The sequence below is a fragment of the Haplochromis burtoni genome, unplaced genomic scaffold (genome assembly GCF_018398535.1).
Source record: "Haplochromis burtoni strain Fernald_Lab_line unplaced genomic scaffold, NCSU_Asbu1 Contig_318, whole genome shotgun sequence".
In the NCBI taxonomy this organism is placed as follows: Eukaryota; Metazoa; Chordata; class Actinopteri; order Cichliformes; family Cichlidae; genus Haplochromis; species Haplochromis burtoni.
The window spans coordinates 342,128-366,274 of record NW_024582679.1 but is presented as its reverse complement, the minus strand read 5'-3'; the positions used below and the strand labels follow the sequence as shown (position 1 = coordinate 366,274).

Below are 24,147 nucleotides of genomic sequence, written 5' to 3'. Positions count from 1 at the left end.
CCGAAGTGCTGTACAACTAAAAGCAGTATAACCGAGCTGGGAAGACAAACAAGAACTCAGTCACATTTAGGTGTTTTAATCTGCTTCTCGAAACTACCAGAAGCATCTGATTAGCTGACTTTAAAGACATAACAGGAATATCCATAGTTAAAAGTTCAAAAACGTAAAAGGATTCTAATCAGTTTAAAACCATTTATTTAAAAAAAACAACCAATAAAATCTTAAAATCAATTCTGTAACCGGGCATCAGTGTAAAGAAGCCAAAAACAGGGGAAATATGGTCTCATTTACGTGTGCCTGACAACAGTCGAGCTGCTGCATTCGTTGTAGACAACAAAGCAGAGCCTGGCTGATTACGAAATAAAGGCTATTGCAATAATCAAGCCGGGATGAAATGAAGGCATGAATTACTTTCTCAAAGTCAGCAGATGAGAGAACGTTCTTAATCTTCGCGAGGGCTCTCATCTGGAAGAAATTGGTTTTAACAACAGAATTTATTTCTTTATTAAATGACGCTGCCATCAAAGATCACCTCCAGTTTTGTTTTGTTTTGTTTTTGCAAAGGCGGTTTTGGAATTTTCCAAAGGGCCAAGGTCACCTTTAAATGAGGAATGTGAGTCACCAAGCCCCCCCCCCTTTTTTTTTTGTTCATTCAGGTTCAAAATGTAAGCACGACATCTTGACCTCACTATTGTAAATCTTTCCTTAAAGCTTCCCATTTCCATTTAATCACCTTAAGCAATGGCGTCATTAACAGATTAAATATTATTGTCTGTGGTATGGAGACTCCTTCCACCCAAACAGGGAATCAAACAATCCTCACTCCATCCATCTTGACAACCGCTTATCCGATTCAGGGTCAGTTCAAGGCACCCTAACACAGGGCTAATATATGATTCCTATTATATTTTTGTATGGTAGTCTTTACTGTGTTTTTCTGTGATTTTCAGTCACTACTTTCTTGTTTCCTATTGTACAAGTTCTGTAGTACTGCAGTGGTAGTGGAGAGCACAATGTTTGACTATGTCCACTAAATAGTCACAGTGTTCAGTGCACTATTTATTAGACTAAAAGCTGGGCCTACAGCTAAAATTTTTAGCAAAGGTTAAGCAGTGTATCTCAACCTCACTGTTCTCTCACTAAATCTTTTGTTAAAGCTTCCCATTTCTGTTTAATCACCTTAAGTGATGGCGTCATAAACAGATTAATTATTACTGTCTTTGGTGGTTATTGAGAATGCGTATCCCACCCCACCAGAGAAACAAATGGAATAAAAGCCATGGATCTCTTCAGTACCAGATGCTGAGCAGTTTCTTAGCTGAAAATAATGCAGTGTAGACTAATCATCCAACCTTGTAAAATAATTTTGCTAATAATGCACATAGCACGATTTGAACAGCATTCCTTGAGCATCCAGACAGCCAGCCATTCTCTTAACTGTTTATTCTTTTCAGGGTCAGTTCGGGACAGTCTATCACAGGACTGATATGTTATTTCTATTGTATATTTGTGTGACGGTGACTTTCAGTCCTTACTTTCATTTACAGTTTCTCCTCATGTGTCCTGTTTCACTGTATGTGTCTTTTCTCTGTGTGTGTGTTTTGGAACTGGGAAGATGTGCTTAGTTTCTTTAAACGACGACAACACAATGAAAATCTGCTCGAAACCTTTTTTTTTTTTATATTGTTGGGATGTGTCAGTTCATTCATAAACAGATGTCCTCAAGCTCTTAGAGCCACATAAAAGGATCTGCATTTAAAAATATATATATATCTACTGACTACATCGTCAGTAATAAACCTGACAAGTTAAAAATTTGTAGGTTGGTATTTGTTTGTGATTCCTTTGCAGCATCTTTTAAGTGTAAATTAAGAATATGCATTAGAAAAAAGTAGGTCAATATTTATAAAACGGCCAGTGGCTTATTCTTTGGACTACCTTGAGAGATGGTATAAGAGGGGAACTTTTATAAGCATAGGGAAACTGTAAATGGCTTTAGGTGTTATCATATTTTACCAGTTTTATAAATTCAGTTATTTTTGCTGAATACCTAAAATTGCTGGCCAGAAGTTTGGTAACAAAATGTATATATAACACTTGCTAGGGACATTTTAGATAAATAAAAGAAGAAATCAAAGAACATCTGGCACTAAAGAGAACATTAGTCTAACACAAATGTTGGAAATATTGTAGTTCTTAGACTTTGGCCTCTGTAACTACAGTTTACACCCTGCAAGTGGACTTTTTAGCAGAATGTTGACTTCACCACAATGAGGCAGTATATGATCAGGATCAGGACGAGGAAGTGGGAGAAACACCAAAAAGTTGAAAGGGATGAGTCCGTTGGGAATGTCCCAGCAGTTGTTAGGCTCCTTGCCTCTACAGCTGGAGCAGTGTCAGCAGCGCTCAAATGGCCACAATCGCCGTACAGTCCGCAAGATATCAACAGCACAACAACTGTGAAACTCACAGCCATTTGGATTTTACTTTGATGACAAAGGCAATCTGTTTTTCCTGTCGTTGGAACTATGCTGTTACTTCTGCAGTCAGCTATAGGCGGATGTTTTTCTTTGACTAAACTAACTGTAATGGAGTCCCTCAGGGAGAGACAACCATGTGCAGTGTTAGGCTGGACAAAAAGATGCCCTCTTGTAATTCTGCGCAGACAGTTGTGTAGAAAAACATACCCCTGAATGCCCTGGGGTGGACATTCCTAAAATACAAAGAATCGACTCTTTCAAATACTACAGTATTACTAAAGGTATACTTCAGAGCTAGCACTGAATAACATAAGGCATGTACTGAAATTTAAAAAGAAAAAGAAAAATACTATAGATGAATGACTAAGAAAAAAACACAAAATTGCCAATGAAATGGAAACACACACACACACAAAAAGCACATATACCTGGTTTGCAGCGCATGTTTCCACACCATAGACCCCTATTTAGTGTGTTTACGTTGGCCTGATCATTATGACTTGTATCCTCCTGCTTTGTGAAGGCAGTTCAAGTTTACTCAGCCTTTTGAATTATTCAGTAATTTGCAGCTATCTTGGGCTGCAATACGCTTCCTTCACAGGCTGCAGCTAGTGCATGTATTTAAATATTTAAAACGTGTTTTTTTTCTTTATATTGTGCACGCCATGAAAGGCTGTCACCAAAAATAACCTCTTAAACTCCTTTGGTATTATCATTAAATAAGAAATCAGTAAATAAAAAGAGACAAGATCCTATTTTTAAACGTGAAGTCTAAATATGAGACATATACAGTGCTGTGGGTTACCACCCCTTGTTTCTCTCAGAAAATGTGAAATAGTTGCAGAATTTATTGAAACATATGCAAACACAGAAATGCAGCATATAAGGCAAAACAGAATTTCTAACAAGCCTGAATGTGAGTATTTGATATGACCACATTTATTCTTCAACACAGCCTGCACCCCTTAGGGAAGTTTCCTTGTAGTTCCTTTATGTAGTCTTCAGGACTAGTTCTCCAGGCTTCTTGAAGGACATGCAAAGCTCTTCATTGGATGTTATCTGGTTTGGAGTTTCCTTCTGTTCACTGTCAAGATGATCCTACACTGCTTCAAAAATGCTGAAATCCTGGATCTGGGGGGCCAATCCATGACTGATACGAGTTTTTACTGAACTGGCACTGTGTTTTGGCTCCAAACCATGATGGAGCCTCTACCATGTTTTATAGATGGCTGTAGATACTCACTGTTTTAGCTCCCTCCTGACCTCCTCAGTACATATTGATGATTTGAAACACAAATTTCAAATATGGATTAACACCTCTTGCCAGATTTTTGGTCCAGTTGTGTAATACATCAGCCATTTCTCCTTGAGACTGTTTCTTCGACAGCTACCCTTCCACTGAGACCATTTCTAATGAGACATCATTGAACAGTAGATGGATCAGCTGAAGGGACCGATGCGTCTCTCAGGTCCTGCGTCCTTCTTTCCTAAGCACGTTACATTCAGACACTCGTCATCTGTTGTGTATCATTTTTTAGGCCTCCCACTTCTTCTTTTGTTCTCTACTTTGCTCAAATCTTGTAAGGACACGCACGTTTTCAGCTAAAAGCTCTTTGGGAATCACTTTGTTAGTGCAAAAATCCAGTTTTATGCCTGTTAAAACTGCGTTATTTTTGGATTGTTTCATAGATTAAAGTAAAGAAATGAGAACAAATTATGTGATTTTGAAACAGGCTGTTAGTAACAAAGTGCCTAACTTGTCTCTTACGTGTCAACACAACACTGGTTCATCCCTTGAGTTATGTGCCTTTTGCATGCTTGAATGAGTCACAGGTCCGTGTTAAGTGGCTTAACAAACAATAAACATTCCTCTGAAAATGGTCAGGTACAAGGACTGGACTGAAAATGAGTGAAAAAGCAGCCAATGTACAAAGACCTTCAGAATTATTGCTCAAGACCACTTTTAAAGACAAATAAGAAAGTCTGACTTCTTGGAAGTTAAATATAGAGAAATGACAAATGAGCAAAGACTTTTGCACATGCATAAATGTAAAACAAACATGATTTTTTTTTAACTTACGCTGTATTTCAGTATGAAAAAGATTAGACTGCAGACTAGTCTTTTTGTTTGGAGCAAAGAACAACAGAACATTAGAAGTTAATTATTCATTGACACTGAAAAAAACAATGTGGCCCATCTGTATTAATGGCATAGAGTGTAGATCAATGTTGGAAATCTGCACTGCATACAGTTTATCCATCATTCCAACTAAATTGGGGGAAATAATTCTGGGCTATTAACTTTGTTATATACAGATTTTGCATTCTTTACATCGATCAACAGGTTAATCACATCACATATGAATTAATATCACTTTGGATTAATACATGTGAACGGCATAACTCACAAACTACTCAGGTAACCTCCTTTTTTTTTGATCGGAAGCCTCGTGAAGCTTCTTGGTTTGCCCCAATACTAAACTGGTTACTCTTTTCCCTGCGTCTGATACTTGTTGTTTCTGCAGCCCGACAGAGCACTAGATTCACTTTTGGTTGATAATTCTTATGAACAGAATAATTGCTTAAAGCTGGAGGCCTGTGGTCATGATTGTGCTCACACAAATTACTCTTGAGATCAACACTGTTTTGGCATGTTGCAGAAGTAGTCTACTATTGCTCAGTCCACAGAGGGAGGGCATAGCTGGCAGGCACACATTTCGCTTGTCGATCTTCGTAGCTGCAGGCGTATCATGGAAGAAAACACATTCCATAAACATTCCATAAACTGGTTTATAGGCGAGAATAGAGCTCCTCAATCACAAGGTATAAAAGGTTTGTGTAAACAGCTTAACGTCTTCGGCGGCATCTTTAGCTTTGGCTCTAGCTTCGGTTACTGTAGAGCACCACACAAGTTTTTAAGTATACATACGTGCGCACTGTGTTTGTAATGTCAGTGACACTGTGGTGGCGAACGGGAGTTAACACAGTCTTACTTAATCCCTAAAATAAAACACAAACACTATAATCAAAACACAAATGCAACTCTCGCTCTTTCATTGGAAATTATGACTCGATGTAGCCAAAGCCGTGTAGCTTGTTTTGGCTGGAGAAGGAGAGGAACAGTATCAACTGACAGTGTAAAATGTCAAGAAAGTGCCAAGTCTTTGGAAGAATTATAGTACAGCTTATTATTGCTTCTTATTATTGGGCAACAGTAAGAAGCAGGTTGCATTAAGCAGTGGCAAACATGACTTCATTTGTGATTTGTGTATTTTAGTATTCACAGCCTTAATTTGACTTATTGCAGCAGCATTTTTTTTAACCTACTCATCAGTTAACCATTTGTAGCTCTGGGCGATTCTTCATTACACTATCACCTCAACAAATTGTCCGGTAGCTTCACAGGAAACAACGTGGCAATAAAGAACAGTACGGATGATAACCTTTCACTGAGGCTCTCTCTCTCTCTCTTTGGCCTTCAATTACTATAGGCCCCGGGCTACTGCTTCACTCTCATCAAGCATCAGTTTCTTGTAGTCTGCTGGTTTTATCAGTAGATTCGGGCAGGTTTTATTTAGTCACTACTTGATGACAGACGTACCAGCGTTTTGTACTTCTTTTTAGGTCATGTCACGGTAGTAAAATTTGTTCAGTCACTGGGAACAGAGTGTTGCTTAGAACGTGGAGCACATAACTCTCAGAGTAGTTTAGTTGTTTTGTTCATTTGGATATCTCACATTTCAGTCCACCTTCTTAAAAGGTACATACAGAAATAGTTCATCCTTTCCTCATCTGAATCTGAACACTTTTTTGTTTTGTTGTTTTTATGGGGAATGCATGCAGATCGAGGAAAAAAGAAATTCCCAGCTCGATGTTGTTGCTTGCCGGTGCTTGTGCGTGTTATCCTTTTGGATAATTGGCTGAATTTCTCTAAATACATTTGCTATAATTCTGAGTCTGCAAGCATATGCACGCTTTCCTACGTCAGCTGGTTGTAGAATGGCTAGCTTCAAACCTTGCCTGCATTTGCGCCGTGATTCAAGCGTGAACACTGACATGCAGCCTCTGTAAGATTTAATAGACTGAAATAAACATTTGTCCGAAAACTGTGTAATATGACAGCCAAATATGCATTTTAGCAAAGAAAGCTGATGGTGTCCATGACAGGAACTTCAACCAAAAATAAACAAACAAAATGATAGGGAACAAAAGGACCATGGGAAGGGCAACGGTGTTTGTGTGCAGCGTGCCGAAGTGTTGAAAAGAGGGGCTGCTGGCACTCCTGCTGGGCGCCTCCCGGTGTGTTTAAGGGACGTGTCCGGCCATGTTCACCCCACACACACAGTACATATCCTGAGAGAAGGTTTGTTTCCTCAGGTATGTTGTAGGTGTGGATTGATGTGTGTCTTAACATGAAATAACTTTACACAGAATGGAATGGCTTGTTAGCGGTGTTTGGAAGTGGACCAAGATAAAATCCTGTCTCCCTCAACAGGGGTCTCCGACCTTGGGACAGATGTTTACTTTACAACAGAATTCTGTGGTCTGTGACTGAACGTAATACCGAGAAGGAGCTGATAGAAGATTATGACGCTGCTGACTCGACCAGCAATAACATGTCGACGACTCAACCGTTGTATTCCTCAGTATTTACAATATATATATACGGATATTTCATTCATCACACAATAAGACGACTAGATACTTGACGCCCACGCACAAAGCAGTCCTTGTGTGCCGTCCGAGAACTGGTCTACAAACTGTGACGCCATCAAGTTGTAAACTGTGGACATTTTCCAGTGGAATGATTTGGGAAGTATGACGTAGGATAGTAACCCCACCCCCCGCCCCAACCCCCAAGGTTTTTCAGAAAATTTAGGCAATCATTAAAAATTTCTGAAATTCTACAAAGGTAAAAAGCAAGCATGTCTGTTTGTGATTACTCCTGCGCGTGTGATGCATGCCAGGGCGTGTGTTTTCGTCGTTGGCTGTTCCTCTGTCCTTTAGCCTTGCTTTCTTCTGACCTTCCACCAGTGCTCCTGCTCATTATTGTGTTGCTCTAATCTGGAGGGGACAGGACTGGGTGCAGAAGTGTATTTATCTTCCTGCACAAATAGGACCTCTTTCCGTCTGGTCGTTGCTCAGCTTGTTGTTGAAAGATAGCGAGCAGCGTAGAGCAAGCTTCAGTGTGTGTGTGTGCAGAAGGAAACTGAGATGTGTCCCAGCTGGCCCACAGACCAGCACACTACCATCACCTCGCTGCAGCAAATGTAGACAAAAGAGGAAATATCTCCCTTGTGATACTGATACCCCTTAACTCTGGGGGTGTTTTACCCTAAATGAGAACGCAGCATTCCTCACAGTGGTCTGTTGTACTTGTAAAAGCCAGTAAGATCAGTGTTACAGAAAGTCCCTGCAGTGTGAGCCCCGTAGCCTCGTTTCCGCTTTTTCCCCATCACATCTGTTGGGATGTGTACTTTTACTACACATTGTCTAGGCATGTTTCTTTTCCTTCCCTTGTTGTCTTCATGACATTAGGCTTAGAAGCGAGGAGTTATCATACTGCAAATGGCCATGGGCCAGGAAACCACTGTAGGCAAGCCAGCAATACAAAACAACATAAAGCGTACCTTGAAAAATATCCCTGTAGATGACTTCTCTGTTTGCCCTGTTAAAACTGTGAAAGGTCATTCTGGTTAAAATACTGGATAATTATTTGACCTTAGTTTTGCACTGCAGTCAGTGAAACTCTGACCCTGTCTCCAGTGTCTTAGCATTTCATTTTTATCCATCTAAACCTGGTAGAGCATGATATTATTATTATTACTTGGCTTTTTGAGCAATAATAAATACTCTTGGCTGAAATTCAACTATTAGAATTTAAGCTAAAGCTTTGGTACCGCACCTCCATCACTAAGCTGGTGGTGGCTCGCCTTGAGCTTGAGCTTTAGCTAGCTTTGACCTCCTTCTTAGTGCCGGGGTTGTCAGTCGCTGCTGTGCTCGGCATTGGATTTAACTGCTTGTAGAGAGTTAGAGAGAGGGTTTTTTTTTTCTGTGTGTGTGTTTGTGTGTGTGTGTGTGTGTGTGCCTTTGCAGTCATCTTGTCGCTTCGAGATGACCCAACCACAGCCTTGGCTTCCTGTCAGCTACATCTGGCTTGCCAGAGCTCAGTGTGAGGCCATACTGGCACCATCAGCTGGGCCAGCTCTCTTGCCCACTTATCAAATTCACTCAATTTGAGACCACCTTGGTTTGGGCTCATGCCGCCAAAGCATGATCTAAGTTTACACATGCGTAGTGGCCTGTTTTCCAGGAAAAGCCTAGATTGGTGAAAAACAAACAAAGAGATAAGACAGAGTCTCGATAAGCCCAAGCTCAGCCACGAGGCAAAAAACAGAATCGCAAATGACTTGACCAAGGAGCTGCATTCGGTGTGTGTGAAACACTTCACAGTGTCCTCATTGTGACATGTTTGTGCTTCTCTAAAAGCACATTCTGGAGATAAAGAAAAGTGCAGAGCACAAAAGGAATTTGATTTGATGTGAAGAATGCAAAGCAGAGAACGGATGAGCGTATGTTTTTCAAGGGGGGGTGCTGATAAGAAAACAACCTTCCCGTGTTTTCCCATGTGTACATTTATGTTTCGGTTTTAAACCATGTATGAAAACGTCATTGGTGGATTCACTTAAAAAAAAAGTTCAGATATGTTTACACATGATTTATTTAAATCCGCAATGTAAATGTTTGTCAGTCATGGAAATTTGGGGGTATTGGTGTTATTATTGTGTGGTTATAGAAACAGATATAACAATTTAATAGCTCTATATGTATTTCATAATTCTATGTAAGATGGGGATTTTTTTTTTGTTGTTGTCAGTTTAAGAGCTAAAATGTGCGCAATGGAAAAACCCCACTATCTTGTGATTCAGATGTGGCAAATTAAAGGTCCGTTTTAGTAAACTACATGCAAGTGGTTTGTATTTACTACACTACGAGTGGAAAAAGGTCAATTTGAAATGCATCAGTGACCCACGTGCATCTTTTATTTACATGCGGATGCACCTGTGTGTTTGCATGCGTATGCGTACGAGCGTGTTTGAGGGGGTCTGTTTGTATTTGAGTGTGACAGTGTATACTTTGTCAGCCTGAGGACACTTAGATTGAGTGTGTGTTGTTCTCTCTGGCGAGAGTGCACATATGTGTTTGCGTGAAGACCTCGTTCTATGTGGGTGTGTGTTTGATAAACTGTGAGAGCATGTGGGAGACTGTTTGTCTATTCATCTGGGTGAGAGCAGGAGAGATAGAGCAGAATGAGGAGGTGGAAGAGCAGATCTGCTTCCAGCCTCTATCTTCAAGTCAATCTGCTCCGTCACACAAACCTCTTTATGTCTCCTTTGGCAGAAGGGAGGGAGACGGGCAGAGAGAAAGAGAGCGCGAGACAGACAAAGAGACTCAGAAAATAAATATGTTTAAATGGTGGATGAATACAAGAGGAGGAGAGAGGGAGAGAGATTCAATCAGGCAACCTTAAGAAGATAGAGCGGATTTTTTTGTTTAAGAGGATCAAAGTCATACTCAGCTACTCAGACAGCATCTGTCATTTAAAATGTTTGTTCTATTTTAATCTCAGCAATGAGCTATTCTTATCCAGCTGAAAGGATATGGCTAGCGAACGTGAAATTCAATGACTTTAATATTTATTTTCATCATCAGGGAGCAGAAAATTGTTTTACAGAGTTTGTCAGTTTAGCCCCACTGGAAGTCGAGAGGCAATTGACATCCTGTACAGCTTTCTGTACAGTTTCCTGCACACACACGCAACACATTCAATGCACGCACAATTTTTGTCTCTCTCTTGCTCTCAAGCACACATAACCCCACACTTCATCACATTACCATGAGCAAGGCCAAAAAAAAAAAGGAATCAGCTTTCAGTTGTGAAACAAAGGAAAAGCACACACAACAGTACATCTGTGTGAGTAGGTGTTTGTCTGCCTGCAGTACAGGCATTAAGAGCAAAACGTAACATAAATCAAAATCTGCTTAATGGTAGGTCTGACGCTAATGTATGGCTGCCATTCTCTCTCCTCTTCCGTTCTGGCAGCCGTCCAGATTAAGAAGACAGTCGGTTAGAGTTGAGAGGCACAGAGATCAAATCTGGTGGCAGGGTTGGACTGTTATTGCAGTATCATGCCCCACCGGCTGATGAGTTGCTGTGCTCGTCTCTTGTTCCTCTCAGCCGCAATCAAACCTGTCACAGTGTGAGTCAGCGTGGCCGTAAGTGGGGAAGATGCCTCTTGCCATTAAATCAATCAGTTATCAGACACACCAGTCACATTTTGTCCACTGTGGAGCCACATCTAAAGCTGTGAGAGGCGTTGGTGATGTCACGTGTCTGTCAGAGCGAGCTAGTGAAGGATGGAGACTGGTACAGAGCGGGAGAACTGAACAAACTGGGAGGCTAAAGAGCTGAAATCTCATTTTCTCAGTGGCCTTGAGAGTGGAGCATGCTCAGTGCTGATGTTTGTCATCTCTCCCTCTCTGAGATGCTACTGCAGTGCTTCCCAGCAGGCTTGGCACAGGCTTACTCATGGACATCTCTCTTATAGAGCGATACAGTGGCCAGGCTGCAGCTGCTCGGAAGATGCTTCCCTCTGCGTTTCTTTGTTTCGCGGTGTTGCTCCGTCCCCCCACGCCCTCTTATCTTACCTGTCTTTCAGTTCAGCCTCCCTCACTCTTCCTCCCATTGTATTTCTCGCACATTATCTCCTACTTTCTCACTAGCATCCTCTCTGCTTTCGCTCTCCCGGTCTCTCATCCTCTCTCCGCCCCTCCACATCCCTCTCTCACATACTCTAGTTGCTACCTTTAAGACTGCGGTTGCCATGGTGACAGCTATGTGCTGCAGAAACGTCAAAGAGCTGAATCCACACAGGATCACTTCCTTGTTTTAACACTTGTGTTCTTTGCTGTCGTTTCCCTCTGGTTTCTGGCAGCTCCCCTTAAATAACAGACGGACACGCTTGATTTGAATGCATCCAACCATTTTGCCATGCTGTAAATGAGGCAGCACAAGCAACTTGTGGCTTCTTTTCTGTGATCCCGATCCCAGCTGTTGCTGAGCACACTCATTAGTAACACTCAGATTTGGAATCTCCGTTGACCTTGGCGCAGCTGACCTTGAGAAACCAGCCCCTTTCTGGGAACTCCAGATGTCACCGACATTGATTTGTGTCACGTCTCCACTCCACTCAGCAGCTCGCAAGGTGACATTAATCGATGGCGTCTCGACCCTCCTCGGCTGTTGCTGGCCACACGTTGTCCGGTTGTGCAGGCATTTGTAGCACATGCACATGAGCAAACAGCAGCTGTCAAATTCATGCAGACAAATCTGGGTTTGCTGCAAACTCTTTGGTTACTACCACACAGCATGTCTTTATTTCAGGCACAATGTGTTTTTTATTCCAGCAGCACAGCTCAGCGTGTGGTCAGCTGAGGAACAGATGCCTTGTTAAAAAGGTGAATGCAGCAGGTGGGGTTGTTTTCTGTCATCTGTTGAAAGGGACGTTAGTTTCACTCACAAATTCCCTCTTTCATGCTTTTTTTTTTTAACCCTGTCTTCCCTTCTCTTCCTCCATTACTGCTGTTTTTTTCCCATGCTTTCTATTTATTCTAGCTCTTTTTTACTTCTGCTTCTCGTAGAAGGTTTGGTCCTCTTTCTTCTCCCCCTTGCCTTTGCCTCACCTCTGTCAATCAAAAATATAGATGTTTGTTAAAAGCAGGCACTTTACCTTGCTTTAAGTCCTGAGTATACACTTTGCTGGAAAAAAAAATAGCAGACAGATGTAAACAGTAAAACCTAATGGCTGTTTAAAGCCATTATGTCTAAAGAGATAAACTCTTGTGCTTATGAAAGGGCTTTTTTAAGGAGTATCAGAATGATGATGTGCAGGTATGTTGCTGTTAGGAGGCTGGAGCTCAGCTCCATCATGCAGGGAAGCTATCTTCCCTTTTCTGGGAGAAGCAATGAAGGGGTTAGGAGACAACCAGAGATGGGATCTATGAAGCATTTATGGGTAGGGCATATATCTATGGAGGATCTATGTATGAAGTTACAGAGGTTGGCTCCTTTTTTCTTTGATTTCTTAAAGTTTTGCCACTCCCACACTGGTCTATTGTGTCTCTCCACCTACAGACCCTAATCCAAGGACAGCCCACGGCTGCTGAAAAACAGCAGATGCTTTAGAGTAGTGTAGAAAAAAAGAAAAGAAAAAAGAAGAGATCTACATGTTCATGATCTACATGTTCATGACCATATTTGAGTTTGGGTGTGTAAAATGTGAGTTTATTTCAGACTTCCATTGTACTCCACAAGGTCATATACAAAACGCTAGACCTTGTTCAGAGCTTAGGTTCTTAAAAACCTAATTTCCTCACAGTGTGTTGTCTACTACAAGTCCGCCTCCCCTCACTTTCATGTGCATGCTCATGCAGTTCTTGCATATTTTATGTAACCGTCCCAATGGGAGACACTTGTGGCAAGCAGGCGATTGTAAAGCTCATTCGTTTGCATCCACACTCTACGCTGCAGATTTTAGCACGCGTTAAAAGAAATGTTTACAGAACCTAAAGGTACATGTTGCTGTTCAAGATCAACATCACACAAATGCCTCTATAGCTAAATACAGTACGCCCTCATAGGTGATGTCATCCTGTTTCATTTACATCTCGTGGCTCCGTTTGAATAGATTCTGAGATCTTAGAAGAGCATGATGAGCGATGCCCTGAGAGACTAATCTTCTCCCAAATCTGCATGAAGTCATCCTAAAAGGCACGCTTTTTTTTTTTTTGTTCCGACGTCACAAATACTCGCGCACACAACAGATGCATGAATCGCAATCCCATCCCACCCACACTCAAGCAGTACTTTGAGCAAGTCTCATCTTGTAGGATAGAGGCGGAGGAAGTGCGTTTTGAGACTGCGGGGCAGCGGGGGGGATAAAGGTGGTAAAGGGGCAGTTTTCTGTGATACTGCATCCCCTTAACAGTACACAGCTTCAACTGCTGATTTGTTATGTCACTGAGAACAAGAGAGGGAAAGCAGAAAGAGCCATTTGTTTTTGAACTAGAAAAATCTCCACCTTAAACCTTACTGGCATGTCAAACACTGGCCTTGAATCGACCCCTCCAGGTTCCTTGCCCACAGCTTATGCCACTGAGTGAGCTGACCTGTTAAGACATGACCCTTCGGCTGCCCCTTTCAATCCCTGCTGCTGCCGCCTACTCCCAAGCGGCGTCAGGAATCCTCTGAAGGCTTGACTGAGACAACCTCGGGATGTTCTCACATGTGACTCATCTACAGATTTCGTTTTTAAAACATGAGTTTCATTGAGTCATTGTGCTCTTGTTTCGAAGGCACATTTTTCTTTTTTTTTTTCTTTTTTTTACATAGTCACATCTTGAGCTATGTCAACTAAAGATAACAGATTAACTGATGTTGTAGTTATGTCCGCTTTAAATGCTGTTTCACACAAATATAAAGAGAAAAAATATCCTTTTTTATATTAGAGTCAGGCAGGACGGTGATTGCCTATTTAATATTTAAGTTTCTGCAACTTTTGGAGCCACACATGTACCTCTACTGACTTTCAACTTTCTCCATTTTCCTAAATTCCTCTAAATTATGAATCCCTAAATTCTTTGAATACACAGAATGCAACAGAGGCATGAAAAACTGAAATGCACATTCAACTTTCAGAGATAAGGAAATATCAGACATTTTATTTTGACGTTCTAGCATTTTTGTGGTGACGCACTTTGATATTTATCTTGAAAGGCGCTGTGCGAATAAAATTTTACTTTTACTGTAAAAACTGGCTTTGTAATACTTATTGCTGCGTGGACATTGATGACACCGGGCTAACAGCGGCAGTGAAAGGCAGAAAGACACCCGGAGACAAGCTCAAACTTGCCTGTAATACTTAGAGGTGCTAACAGACAGAGAGAGGAGAGGAAGGGGAGCAGACCGGCAGAGCCGATTTCTGTGTAGTTCTGCAAGAAGCAGTCTGTCGCCGATTGGGATCTGACATTTTGGCACCTCGCGCACACACCGCTCTCTTACACGCATCCACTGAATCTGTTTTCAACAAATGTTTAACAGATGTGAAGTGTTTTGGGACCCCAAACATCAACCTGGTAAGGGGCAAGTCTCTGCCTGAATTATGTGGCTGAGGTCAGCAGTGCAAAGTGGACAGCTTAACTTGTCTCACTTCACTTTCTGCACGCTTCATTACAAATGAGAGGATGCTGCTGGGACAGGAGAAACAGAGCCATGGAGCTTGAATGGGCTGACTTCAGATTTTCACGTGTACTCACTCGATTTCTCACTTTGTCCTCAGCTTTGGCTTCTGGGCCTGGAAGACGCTGTACTTATCTGATAGATCCAGTAAGACAACAGTTGATTGCCTTAAAGCAATGGGAAATGCTTTCTTTGCCTCCCCCAACTTTTTTCTTCCCTCCTCCTTCTACAGTATTGCCCCTTCCTGCTCCTCTCTCTCCCTCCTCTCTCCTCTTATTGGAGCCAGTTTATATAGGAGGAGAAACGCTCTAACAGGCTCAGAGTCTGGTGGTGCCCACTTACCACACGTTCCCAAAAAGGACTACCTGGTTTTTTTCCTAAGGATTTACTAACATCTGACAGCATGACAGAGAACGGAAAGAGGAAAGATAAAAAAGGGAGAAAGAGGGTGGGTAAGAAAGGACAAAAGGAGACAGAAGGTGATCCCACTAAAGGTAAAATTAAATGACAGATGATTTCTGTGTAACGTGTGTTCCACTTTGTGTGTGTGTGTGAGACAGAGAGAGAGTGACAAAGAGAAAGATTTGGAGAACGGGAACAAGTGAGATTAAGTTTGCGTTCTGCAGCTTTATTACAAAAGTGTGGGAAAGTAAGTATTCCCTCGGCTTGTCAAAGCTTGCTGCTAGGTTGTCACATGGAAAAGACTTCTCAGGTGGTCAGCTTGAAAGAGAAACATCTGGTTTTGGCAGCACTTCGGGATTGCATGGAAGTCAAATGAAAGGACTTGTGTACAGAATAAGCTTTCAATTAATCCCTGCACCTCACACGACCAAAGTGTCGTTTTATTAAAAGGTCTCTAAAACTGGTGACTGGCTACAACACGCTTGTGTTAGGTCACAGTTCTGTTCCTGTATCACAGTGCTTTATACTTTTAAAAGCAGTGCGTGTAGCTGTAAATCATGTTTCATTACACAGTCTTTAACGGGGTTAATAATTTAAGGGTTTAGCCGTGTTTTCAGTGCTCATCAGAATTTTAGTCCGTGGTGAGTCATTCAGTGTGAAAGTGTCTCCGTATTTTTGCTCGAAGCCACTTATGAAATTTGAATAAAATGGAAGCTGTTTGTCTTTCAGAGTCACTAAGGTGGCGACGTGCTTGCTCAGTAGAGGATCCTACAAGCTGCAGCATGTCACTGTAGGTTGACCTCAGGTCATGGGGAAGCACAATCCCTATTTTAGTGGCATCCAAAAACAAAACTTTGTTTTTTACTATAGCCACTATGTGTCATCTTCCGTTTGATCAGATACTCTATTTTAGGCTCGGTCTCTTCATCTTTATAGTCATTTTGATGCCACTGATCTCAGTTCTGTCAGCTTCCAACAGATAACCATCAAGACTAGTCATATGATTTCCAAAAAAACCCGAACCCCAAAACAGTGTGTTTACACCACTTAATTCTTTAAATTGCACTCCTTTTATCCTAAATATGCTATCGTAGCTATTTTTTGTCCTATTTACTTTATATAATCGTTCTATTACACATGCAGATCTGATCATATAAATAATTCCCAGTCGTCATTCCAAGTGTGATTATGATCTATAAACATGTCAGGTAAACAGCTCCCCAAACGAAAGTGGACTTGGAATAATTGCAGATTATCTGTGTGTATGTGAGAGAGAATTTGCCGCACAGCTGCTGTGCACACAGAAAACAGCTGCATGTAATGTGTATCTTCTAGTTTATTTTTTCTGCTTGTCACAAAATGAATGGAAACAAACTGTGTTTGCCTGTTGTGGTATTTTGCACAAAGCATTTAATGTTACTGTAAATGTCTTTTTGTAGCTGTCACGTGTTGATACATGTCTTATGTCCGTTTTGTATGAGTCCCCCAGAGCACAATCATTTGATCTTTGAATCATCATTTTCTTGGTAAAAACTTGATTCATTCATCACAGAGACGGGTAACTGGCTAACCTGTGTGAGGCGACGTGTTCACCTGTTTTAAAACTGAGCTTTCAAAGTAGGTCAAATGAATACATTCACGTGGGTGACGATTACTGTATACATACTAAAGGCACTAGCACAACATCAGACGTGTTTTATGAGCCTTGGCTCCAAAATGAAAAACACACTCCTTTCTGTTGTACTTGGAGAGAATCAGCTTCTATAAATTTCCTCAGTCTGATCTGATTCCTTATGAAATTTTGCCAGCATTTAATAACCATTTTATTATCAGACCTGTATGTTGTCATCTGTTCTACTTTATTTGTCTTTGTTTTGTTCAAAACAGAGTACAGTATACAGATATTCCAGCTTGCTAACTTACAGCGCACTTGCAGCATACTTGTAATGTAACGCTAAGACTGGAATATGGTCACGTATTGCTGGATAACGGCTGGTCTTGGTGTGACTGTCCTCAATCAATCACAGACATTACAGGGTTAAAAAAATAAGACAGAATTCTCCCGGGTTCCTCAGCTTCCCTGAAAATGAAATTTTACATTTTATTTTAAGCATATCATCTCACAGTAGGTACTTGTCAGCTATAATTACTTTTTTCAGCAATTGGACTAGAAAATATTTCAGTGTTGATTTTAGGGAATACTCCTGCTACAGTGTTACATGATGACTTCCTTTCACATCTCTGCCTTTGAGGGCTACGTTTATTGTGTCTGTAAGTTGACACTCTTTGGAGAAAATTGCACAAGTTTTCTAATGAGGCAGGTCTAGGGTGGGAAAGGCAGAACTTCTACAGGTCCCGACAAAGACATTTCTGCTAAAGCGTTGGTCCTCGCTGGCAAGTAAGACACCAGAGCAAGGGGAAAACTGGAAAAGTATTTTATTTTTCACAGACTTCCTCCTACTTCTAATACCAAGACAGAACAAGGCATGCTCTTTTTTTTCTTTTTCTTTTTTTTGGCTTGCGTGCCTAGTGAGCGTGGTAATAATTAGTTATGGAAGTGAAGAGCTTATTCCTTCCTTTTGTGCCAAGTGTTTTTTGCCATGTGCTAACACCCACCACACCTTTAAATTGAAGAATTCCAGAGTTTACATCAAGTAATCTAATTTATGGCAACCAATAGTCAGAGGAGTTAATGGTGAAAGATCAGACAGCCTCAGCTTCTGATTCAGGTGTGATCTTGCTTCTTACAGCTCTTACTCAATATATTTATTTTAATGTGCTATTACAAGCTCCTGCTGGAAACAGGAAAAGGATTGAGAAAATAAGTAAGACGACATTGATTCTAGATGATAGAATACAATAAATTCTCAATAACTGTGCCTGTGTTTATGTTAGGTTCGCTGCCATTCTGCAAACGTCTTATGGAAAAGTTGTCTGAAAGAAAATACCTTAAAAATAACTTATGATAAAGTTTAAGTTTGTGGGATATCAGAACTGTCTTCCCATAAAAGTAGACCTCTGCATCCCATCTTTCTGTCCCTCACTGTCTTTACAATGTTTGTTCACCAATCTCAGTAGCTGGGGTTAGGAGACCAGCAGCTGTAGTAATGGCTGTAGTCAAATCCCTACAGCCATTTGAAAGTGTATTACACATCTAGCAGAAACAGAGTATCATGGGCATCCAGCTGGAATCTCTTTCCAGCTGCTGCCCTTGTTTGATCTACCAACACACGAGAAGCTTTTCTTTCTTCTGTCTTGCTTTCATTTTATTGCTGTTTGGGTTTCATCAGTTACCCCCCAGACCGTTTTTCCCCCTTTTTAAAAAAAACAAAACAAAACAAAATTCCTCACCCTTTCAGGCAACGCTATAGATAGAGACTCAAGAACCAAAAATACCCAGGCTTGGTTTAAACCGTCGAATGGAGGGCCGGAAGTAGTCGAAAGCTTCGTGGAGCCATGTAGGGAGGTGTTGATGCGAGCATCCCTTTGGCATTCATTCCCATATCGATGTAAAAATACTTCTTGGTAGAATAAACAAATGTCTTATTTAAATTTGTTATGCCATGTCATATTTAAATTACACAGAAGGCGACAGCTTCTGGGAATCAAATACCAAGGAATTCTGATTTGTGTAAAGCATTTGCATGGCGCTTATCGTGGCACAGTTGGGGCATTGAACATAACAGTAACGACTATGGTTATATTAATGGAAACTTCCTGAACATAAATGTCACTTACAGCTAAATAAGCACAGGGTAAGGCCCTAACATGGAATTATAATTTTGTTTATTTATTTTTTTCAAATTTATATGCTAATAGTGTAGTGGTTTACACATGACAAGCGGAAGATTCCCAGGATCCCAGGAGGAAACACTATTGCCTTTGGGACTCTGTCAGGAAGGGCACCTGGGGTAAAACCTTTGCCAAGTCACACTTGCGTCACTACCCACTGTAGCTTTTGTGATGTTAGCTTACAAAAGAATGATAAATAAACTACTTTACTACTCTTTAATTAGCGGTAACTGAAATGTATAAAACCTCAGCAGTACAAAACAACTAAACAACAATTAATGCAATAATCAATAAAACATTAATGCAAAATGTCCCAGTGGCAGGTGGGTCACACATTGGCTTTAACATTTTGCACATGACTAGGTAGCATTAGCAATTTCTGGCCAACAGCCTCTGTGGTTTGTTTTTTGAATAAATTTTAACAACATACATCAGTTTTTTCTTATTAGATTAGGGATGCCCAATGGGATATCCTGGTTTTTAAGGTGGTCTGCGGCACTCTTAACCATTCAACCCCTGAACCATAATGAAGCGATGATTCTGGACCGTGCTATAGACATGATAGAAGAAATTTTAGTTTTTTATATACACATATATTTTAATGTTGCAAACAAAATTCTATAGTACTTGGACTCTGAAACAAACATGGTTTTGCAAGCACTGCACTGGCAAGCATGGAGGAAACATTGTGAAACATGGACTAGTAAAAGTTTACCTTTTGTGTTTTCAACAAACTGTAAATAGAAGCCAGTTCTGCTGCTTGTAAGCAAATCTAAATGGAAGAACCTCTTTTGGTCCCAAGTGAACCAGTGCGATAATCCAAAATACAGATGGGGGGAGATAAGACCTTTTGAATTCACAATTGCATCTTCAATGTTTAGTCTATTTTTGTGCCCTGCTTTGGAGTCTTGATGACTACTGACTGACTACTATATTTAACTCAAGTGCCAGCATTGAATTCATAGGAAAATTACTAGAAAGGAGAAGTGATTAAACCCAGGATTCATTTACTCAAAAGAGTTTTGAATTGCAGTCATTATCACTTCTGTCAAACGTTCATCATTCAGAACAGTAGTCACAATTAAAATCTGACATGCAGTGTTGGTAAGAGAGAGGTCACATATAAACAATGTCCCAGATAATTATTTGGTGAAAGTGCACTAGATGTGCTGGGAGGCTGTTGAAATGATCTCTTTGAACAGATGTTGAGTTACAGTGACTAGTGTGAGGTGCTTGAAGACCATTCCCACATGCAAAACCCATTTCTCTGGCTGTCTCACCATGTAATTTGTCTTTTGACAACGTGCAGTGAAGTGACATAACACCAGAGTAATCAGGGATACTTTGTCTAGAAAGGAAAACACAAAGGCATGCCTTAGATTCCTTGTCTAAGCTCCTGGAAGTAAAACAGAATCGTTCACTCAATAAGAGCACTGTATTGTTAATTCATCAAGTAACTTTGTTTCTGAACAACTCTCTGGGCTGAGGTTTCCAACTGTTACCCAAGACATGAGCCGTTGACACACCGGATAGGCTTCTATTCTCAAATTGGGTTTTTATAGTCCATATCTGCAGCTGCCCCTCTGCTTCAAATCGAGAAAATCAGGCTGTTGTTGAGGCGAGGGTTTATCATTACTCCCTGAAACTTTTTCCACTGCTGTAATGGAAAATGAGACAACTGCTTGTCCCCAAGAAATTATTTTATTTTCAAGGATAACGAGTCTTTATTATCCTGTTGGAAAACATTAATTGCACTTGGTAAAATGAACATGCTCTCTAAAAAAATGTATGTTGGGCTTTACTTTGTTGCACAGCCTGCACAATAATGTCCATTAAACTGTTGATTGAATAGTGCTTTTTTTCCATGTGTCGTTCCAGAACTGAGCTACTACATCACAAAGTACATGGATTTTAAATCCTTCTTTGTGCTAATGTATACATGGTTTAAAGTTACCATTAAATGTATATCAAAGATTCCTTGCGTCTTCATTAGCACGGTATACTGGAGTACTCCCTCTCACACATCTGGCTTATTGTTTGATGAAAAGTGCAGCTCTGTTTTCCTGGAAGTTTTCCAGTCAAGGACGAAACTTGTTTAATTTGCTTGGCAAGGACAGACCTGTGTCCAGACAAAGCACTAAACATTCTATACGTTTCAGCCTCATTCCCACTCCGCGCTATGACTGACAAGGCTGTCCCCAGGCAATGTGCTGGGTCTGGCAGAGTTGAGTGTGTAGGGAAATCATGCACAGTATTTTCATTTATGTAGAATTGGGACCCATGTAAATTCTGTAAGCTTTGTAAGTCACTAAATAGAAAAGTAGAGAATAATATCCTAATTAAATTGAAATAAAAGTCCTTGAGAGTGTCTGAGTAAGCTACTTATTAAACATGACACATGTGTACTCTATTTTACTGTATTCAACAATGCAGTTACAGCACAGCTGATTCATTTTTGGTAATTTTCCATTAGCTCTGCAATGTGAAGAGTACCAGGAGCCTACATTGTGAAGTCTTATCTCCATTGAGTTTCCAGTCCTTTGTAATATATTAGATTTAATAAATAAATGCTTAATGAAGTACATCTGGAGCATCAGGAGTCTTGCACTCACTATATGGTCTTGCTGCAGGCTGTCAATAAACCAGCCCCACTAGCAGAGTTGATTTTGAATGGTAATATACAATATGTGAAGCCTATATAACGTTATGACTCTCTGCAAAGCCACATTTATGTCTTACTGCATAAATGAGGTTTTATTGTCCCAAACCACTGTCGCGCCAAGTGCTTCCTCAAAGGGGATCTTTGGGTTTTCTCTATAATACCGTAAGGTCTTTACTTTACAGTGTTAAGTGCCCTGAGATGACTGTGGTTGTGAGATGGAGTTATGTGAATATAACTGTACTGAACTGGATGAAATTGAACTGAACTGAACCGAATGTGTCAAGCAGTTGCAGCGCACAAATCCATATTGAGACCGTAAGCTCATTAAAGTTAGTACGTGCCACCTTACAGTGGCACATCTGCGACTCTCCACTGTGTAGGAGTCTTTTCCAGCAGGATGTTGTTCACAGATAAAAGTTCCTTGTTTTTCTCCAGTAATTTTAGTATCAAATGCCAGCTATTGAACTAAAAATACCAGCTTTTCCATTGATCCCTGTTGGTTGGGATCTATTTTAAATCTGACATTTTTCTCTCTTTGATCCCAGAAAAAAGCAGTGTGTGCAACACAAGCACAATTTTCTAATTATAGTATTCACTATTGTAGAGCAATCGTGGTTTTTACATTCTTTTGTGTTTAAAACTGGTTTCTGAGGCCTAACTCGAGCTATCTAACAATAACCTTCAGCAATTAAGATTACTTCACTAAATATCAGAAATGTTTTTGGCAAAACGTAACAACGGTTACTCAAAAAAGTAATTTATTATACACTGCTTGTTACTTTTCTCAAAAGCAGTTAAATTCAGTAAGTTAATTACTCACTAATTACTCAGTAATTTGTCAAACTACTTATTAGATTACTTTCACATTACTCTGTTAAATGAGTTGAAAAGCATAGTCTCAAAATGACCAGGTAACTTATAAACCTGAGGATATAGTCCCACAGACCAACACACATCTCTATACTAATGAGGACCAACACAGGATCTTTCATTTTAGCATTTATATATGAACATGAAGTAAAGATATAGCTAGCCAAAAGAGACCTTAAAGCGGTTGCCACAGTGACTCTACTGTAGGAACATTTACAGGTAGAAATGGAGGCTACAATGCTCAAAATATGAGCAACAAGTTCAGGGTCTGGCTGCTGGGCTGGAGTCGGCATACACTCTTTGCTAGCTTTGCATTATTAGCTATCTGTGCAGATGCTTACAAGTTGTGTTATGTAAGTATAATGCAGCTATTTCTGTCCTGGGGGCGGTTTTCAGTATTTCAGCATTCTTGTCCTTTCGTGCAAGAAAAAATAAAAAAATGTCCGTATTTTTACTCCTTAAAAGTTGTACACCTCCTGCAGGCAAACTGAATTTAGCTGATTGTATCAGGAGTGCAGGGGAAGAAAAGGGGACGTTTGTATTTGTTGTTGTTGTTGTTGTTGGGGGTTTTTTAACTGCCAGGTGAACAGATAACTGAAAAACCTTTTGAAGTGCAAGTATAATAATTAATTATAAAGTAATAACTGTATAATAATTATTATTCTAAGTAATAATCATGTAATAATATAAATAGTGTAATTATATATAATAATTATAATTGCGTTAGTGTTCTTAGCAAAATTCTATTTACAAGAATGAATGATTTGTCTACATCATACTTTTGCTTCAGCTGAGGAATCATTTCATGTCCGTTACTGAGAGATCCATGACTGGGACCATGAGCACTGACCTCCGGCTCCTGTCAGGAGAATTAGCGCCAAGTGGCCCGGGAGATCGAGCACAGGTCTGTGTCAGGATGTAGAGTGGAGGACACACTGTCAGTTGTAGGACACACTGACAAGCTTGGCTGCAACAGAGTTCCTAAATGTCACATCTGCTTGGCTTACATGGCACCGGAAAGTGCTTGCATTTCTGTTCCTGTGAATAATAGAGTATATTGAGGTAGGATCAGTAATAAGCAACAGTGACCTCTGCAGAACTGACAAGGAACAATACCTTCAAAAGTAGCGCACAAACCTGTGGTTATTGTTTAACAACGGTATACGTTTGGAATGCCACATTTTAAAATGTGAAAATGCTGTTATGTAGATATAATCAATCTACAGATATACCTGTAGCTGCATCAAAACCCACCACTGTCACCCGCTGCCCACTTAAACACACACAGAACATAAAAACTGCAGCATCATTAGAGTTTTTCTCTCTGTGCAGACATGTCGCTTAACCAGGTCAGTGAAGTGGGACAGTCTCTTTAAAAAAAAGAGGACAACAAGGGATAATTTCGGTACACTGCTATTTCAGTGTTTAATTGAAGTCATTACCTGTGTGTACTTCATTTTGCTTGTCATGCTTTGTCTTCATTCAGCTGTCATCCTTTGATGCACCACAAATAGCTGCAATTTGTGGGACCACTCAACTCAGCAAATGCATGAAATTTTAAATGTTACACATGGAGCAGGAAAGTGTGTGTGTGTGTGTGTGTGTGTGTGTGTGTGTGTGTGTGTGTGTGTGTGTGTGTGTGT

The 24,147-nt window shown here is 40.4% G+C and overlaps 1 protein-coding gene across 3 annotated transcripts in view; it reads left to right on the top strand.

Moving 5' to 3' along the window:
• The window catches only part of nrg2a (neuregulin 2a), a 74,345-nt gene that overhangs the window by 10,513 nt on the left and 39,685 nt on the right, over positions 1 to 24,147 (top strand). Inside the window, exon 1 of one of the 3 annotated variants that reach the window (XM_042228331.1) lies at positions 7,380 to 15,272. The exons of the other annotated variants lie outside the window; for them this stretch is intronic. Within the exon in view, the coding sequence (XP_042084265.1) occupies positions 15,182 to 15,272 (91 nt within the window). The 5' untranslated portion in view covers positions 7,380 to 15,181. Of the gene's footprint in view, positions 1 to 7,379; positions 15,273 to 24,147 lie in introns of those variants that run through there. 3 annotated transcript variants of the gene reach the window in all.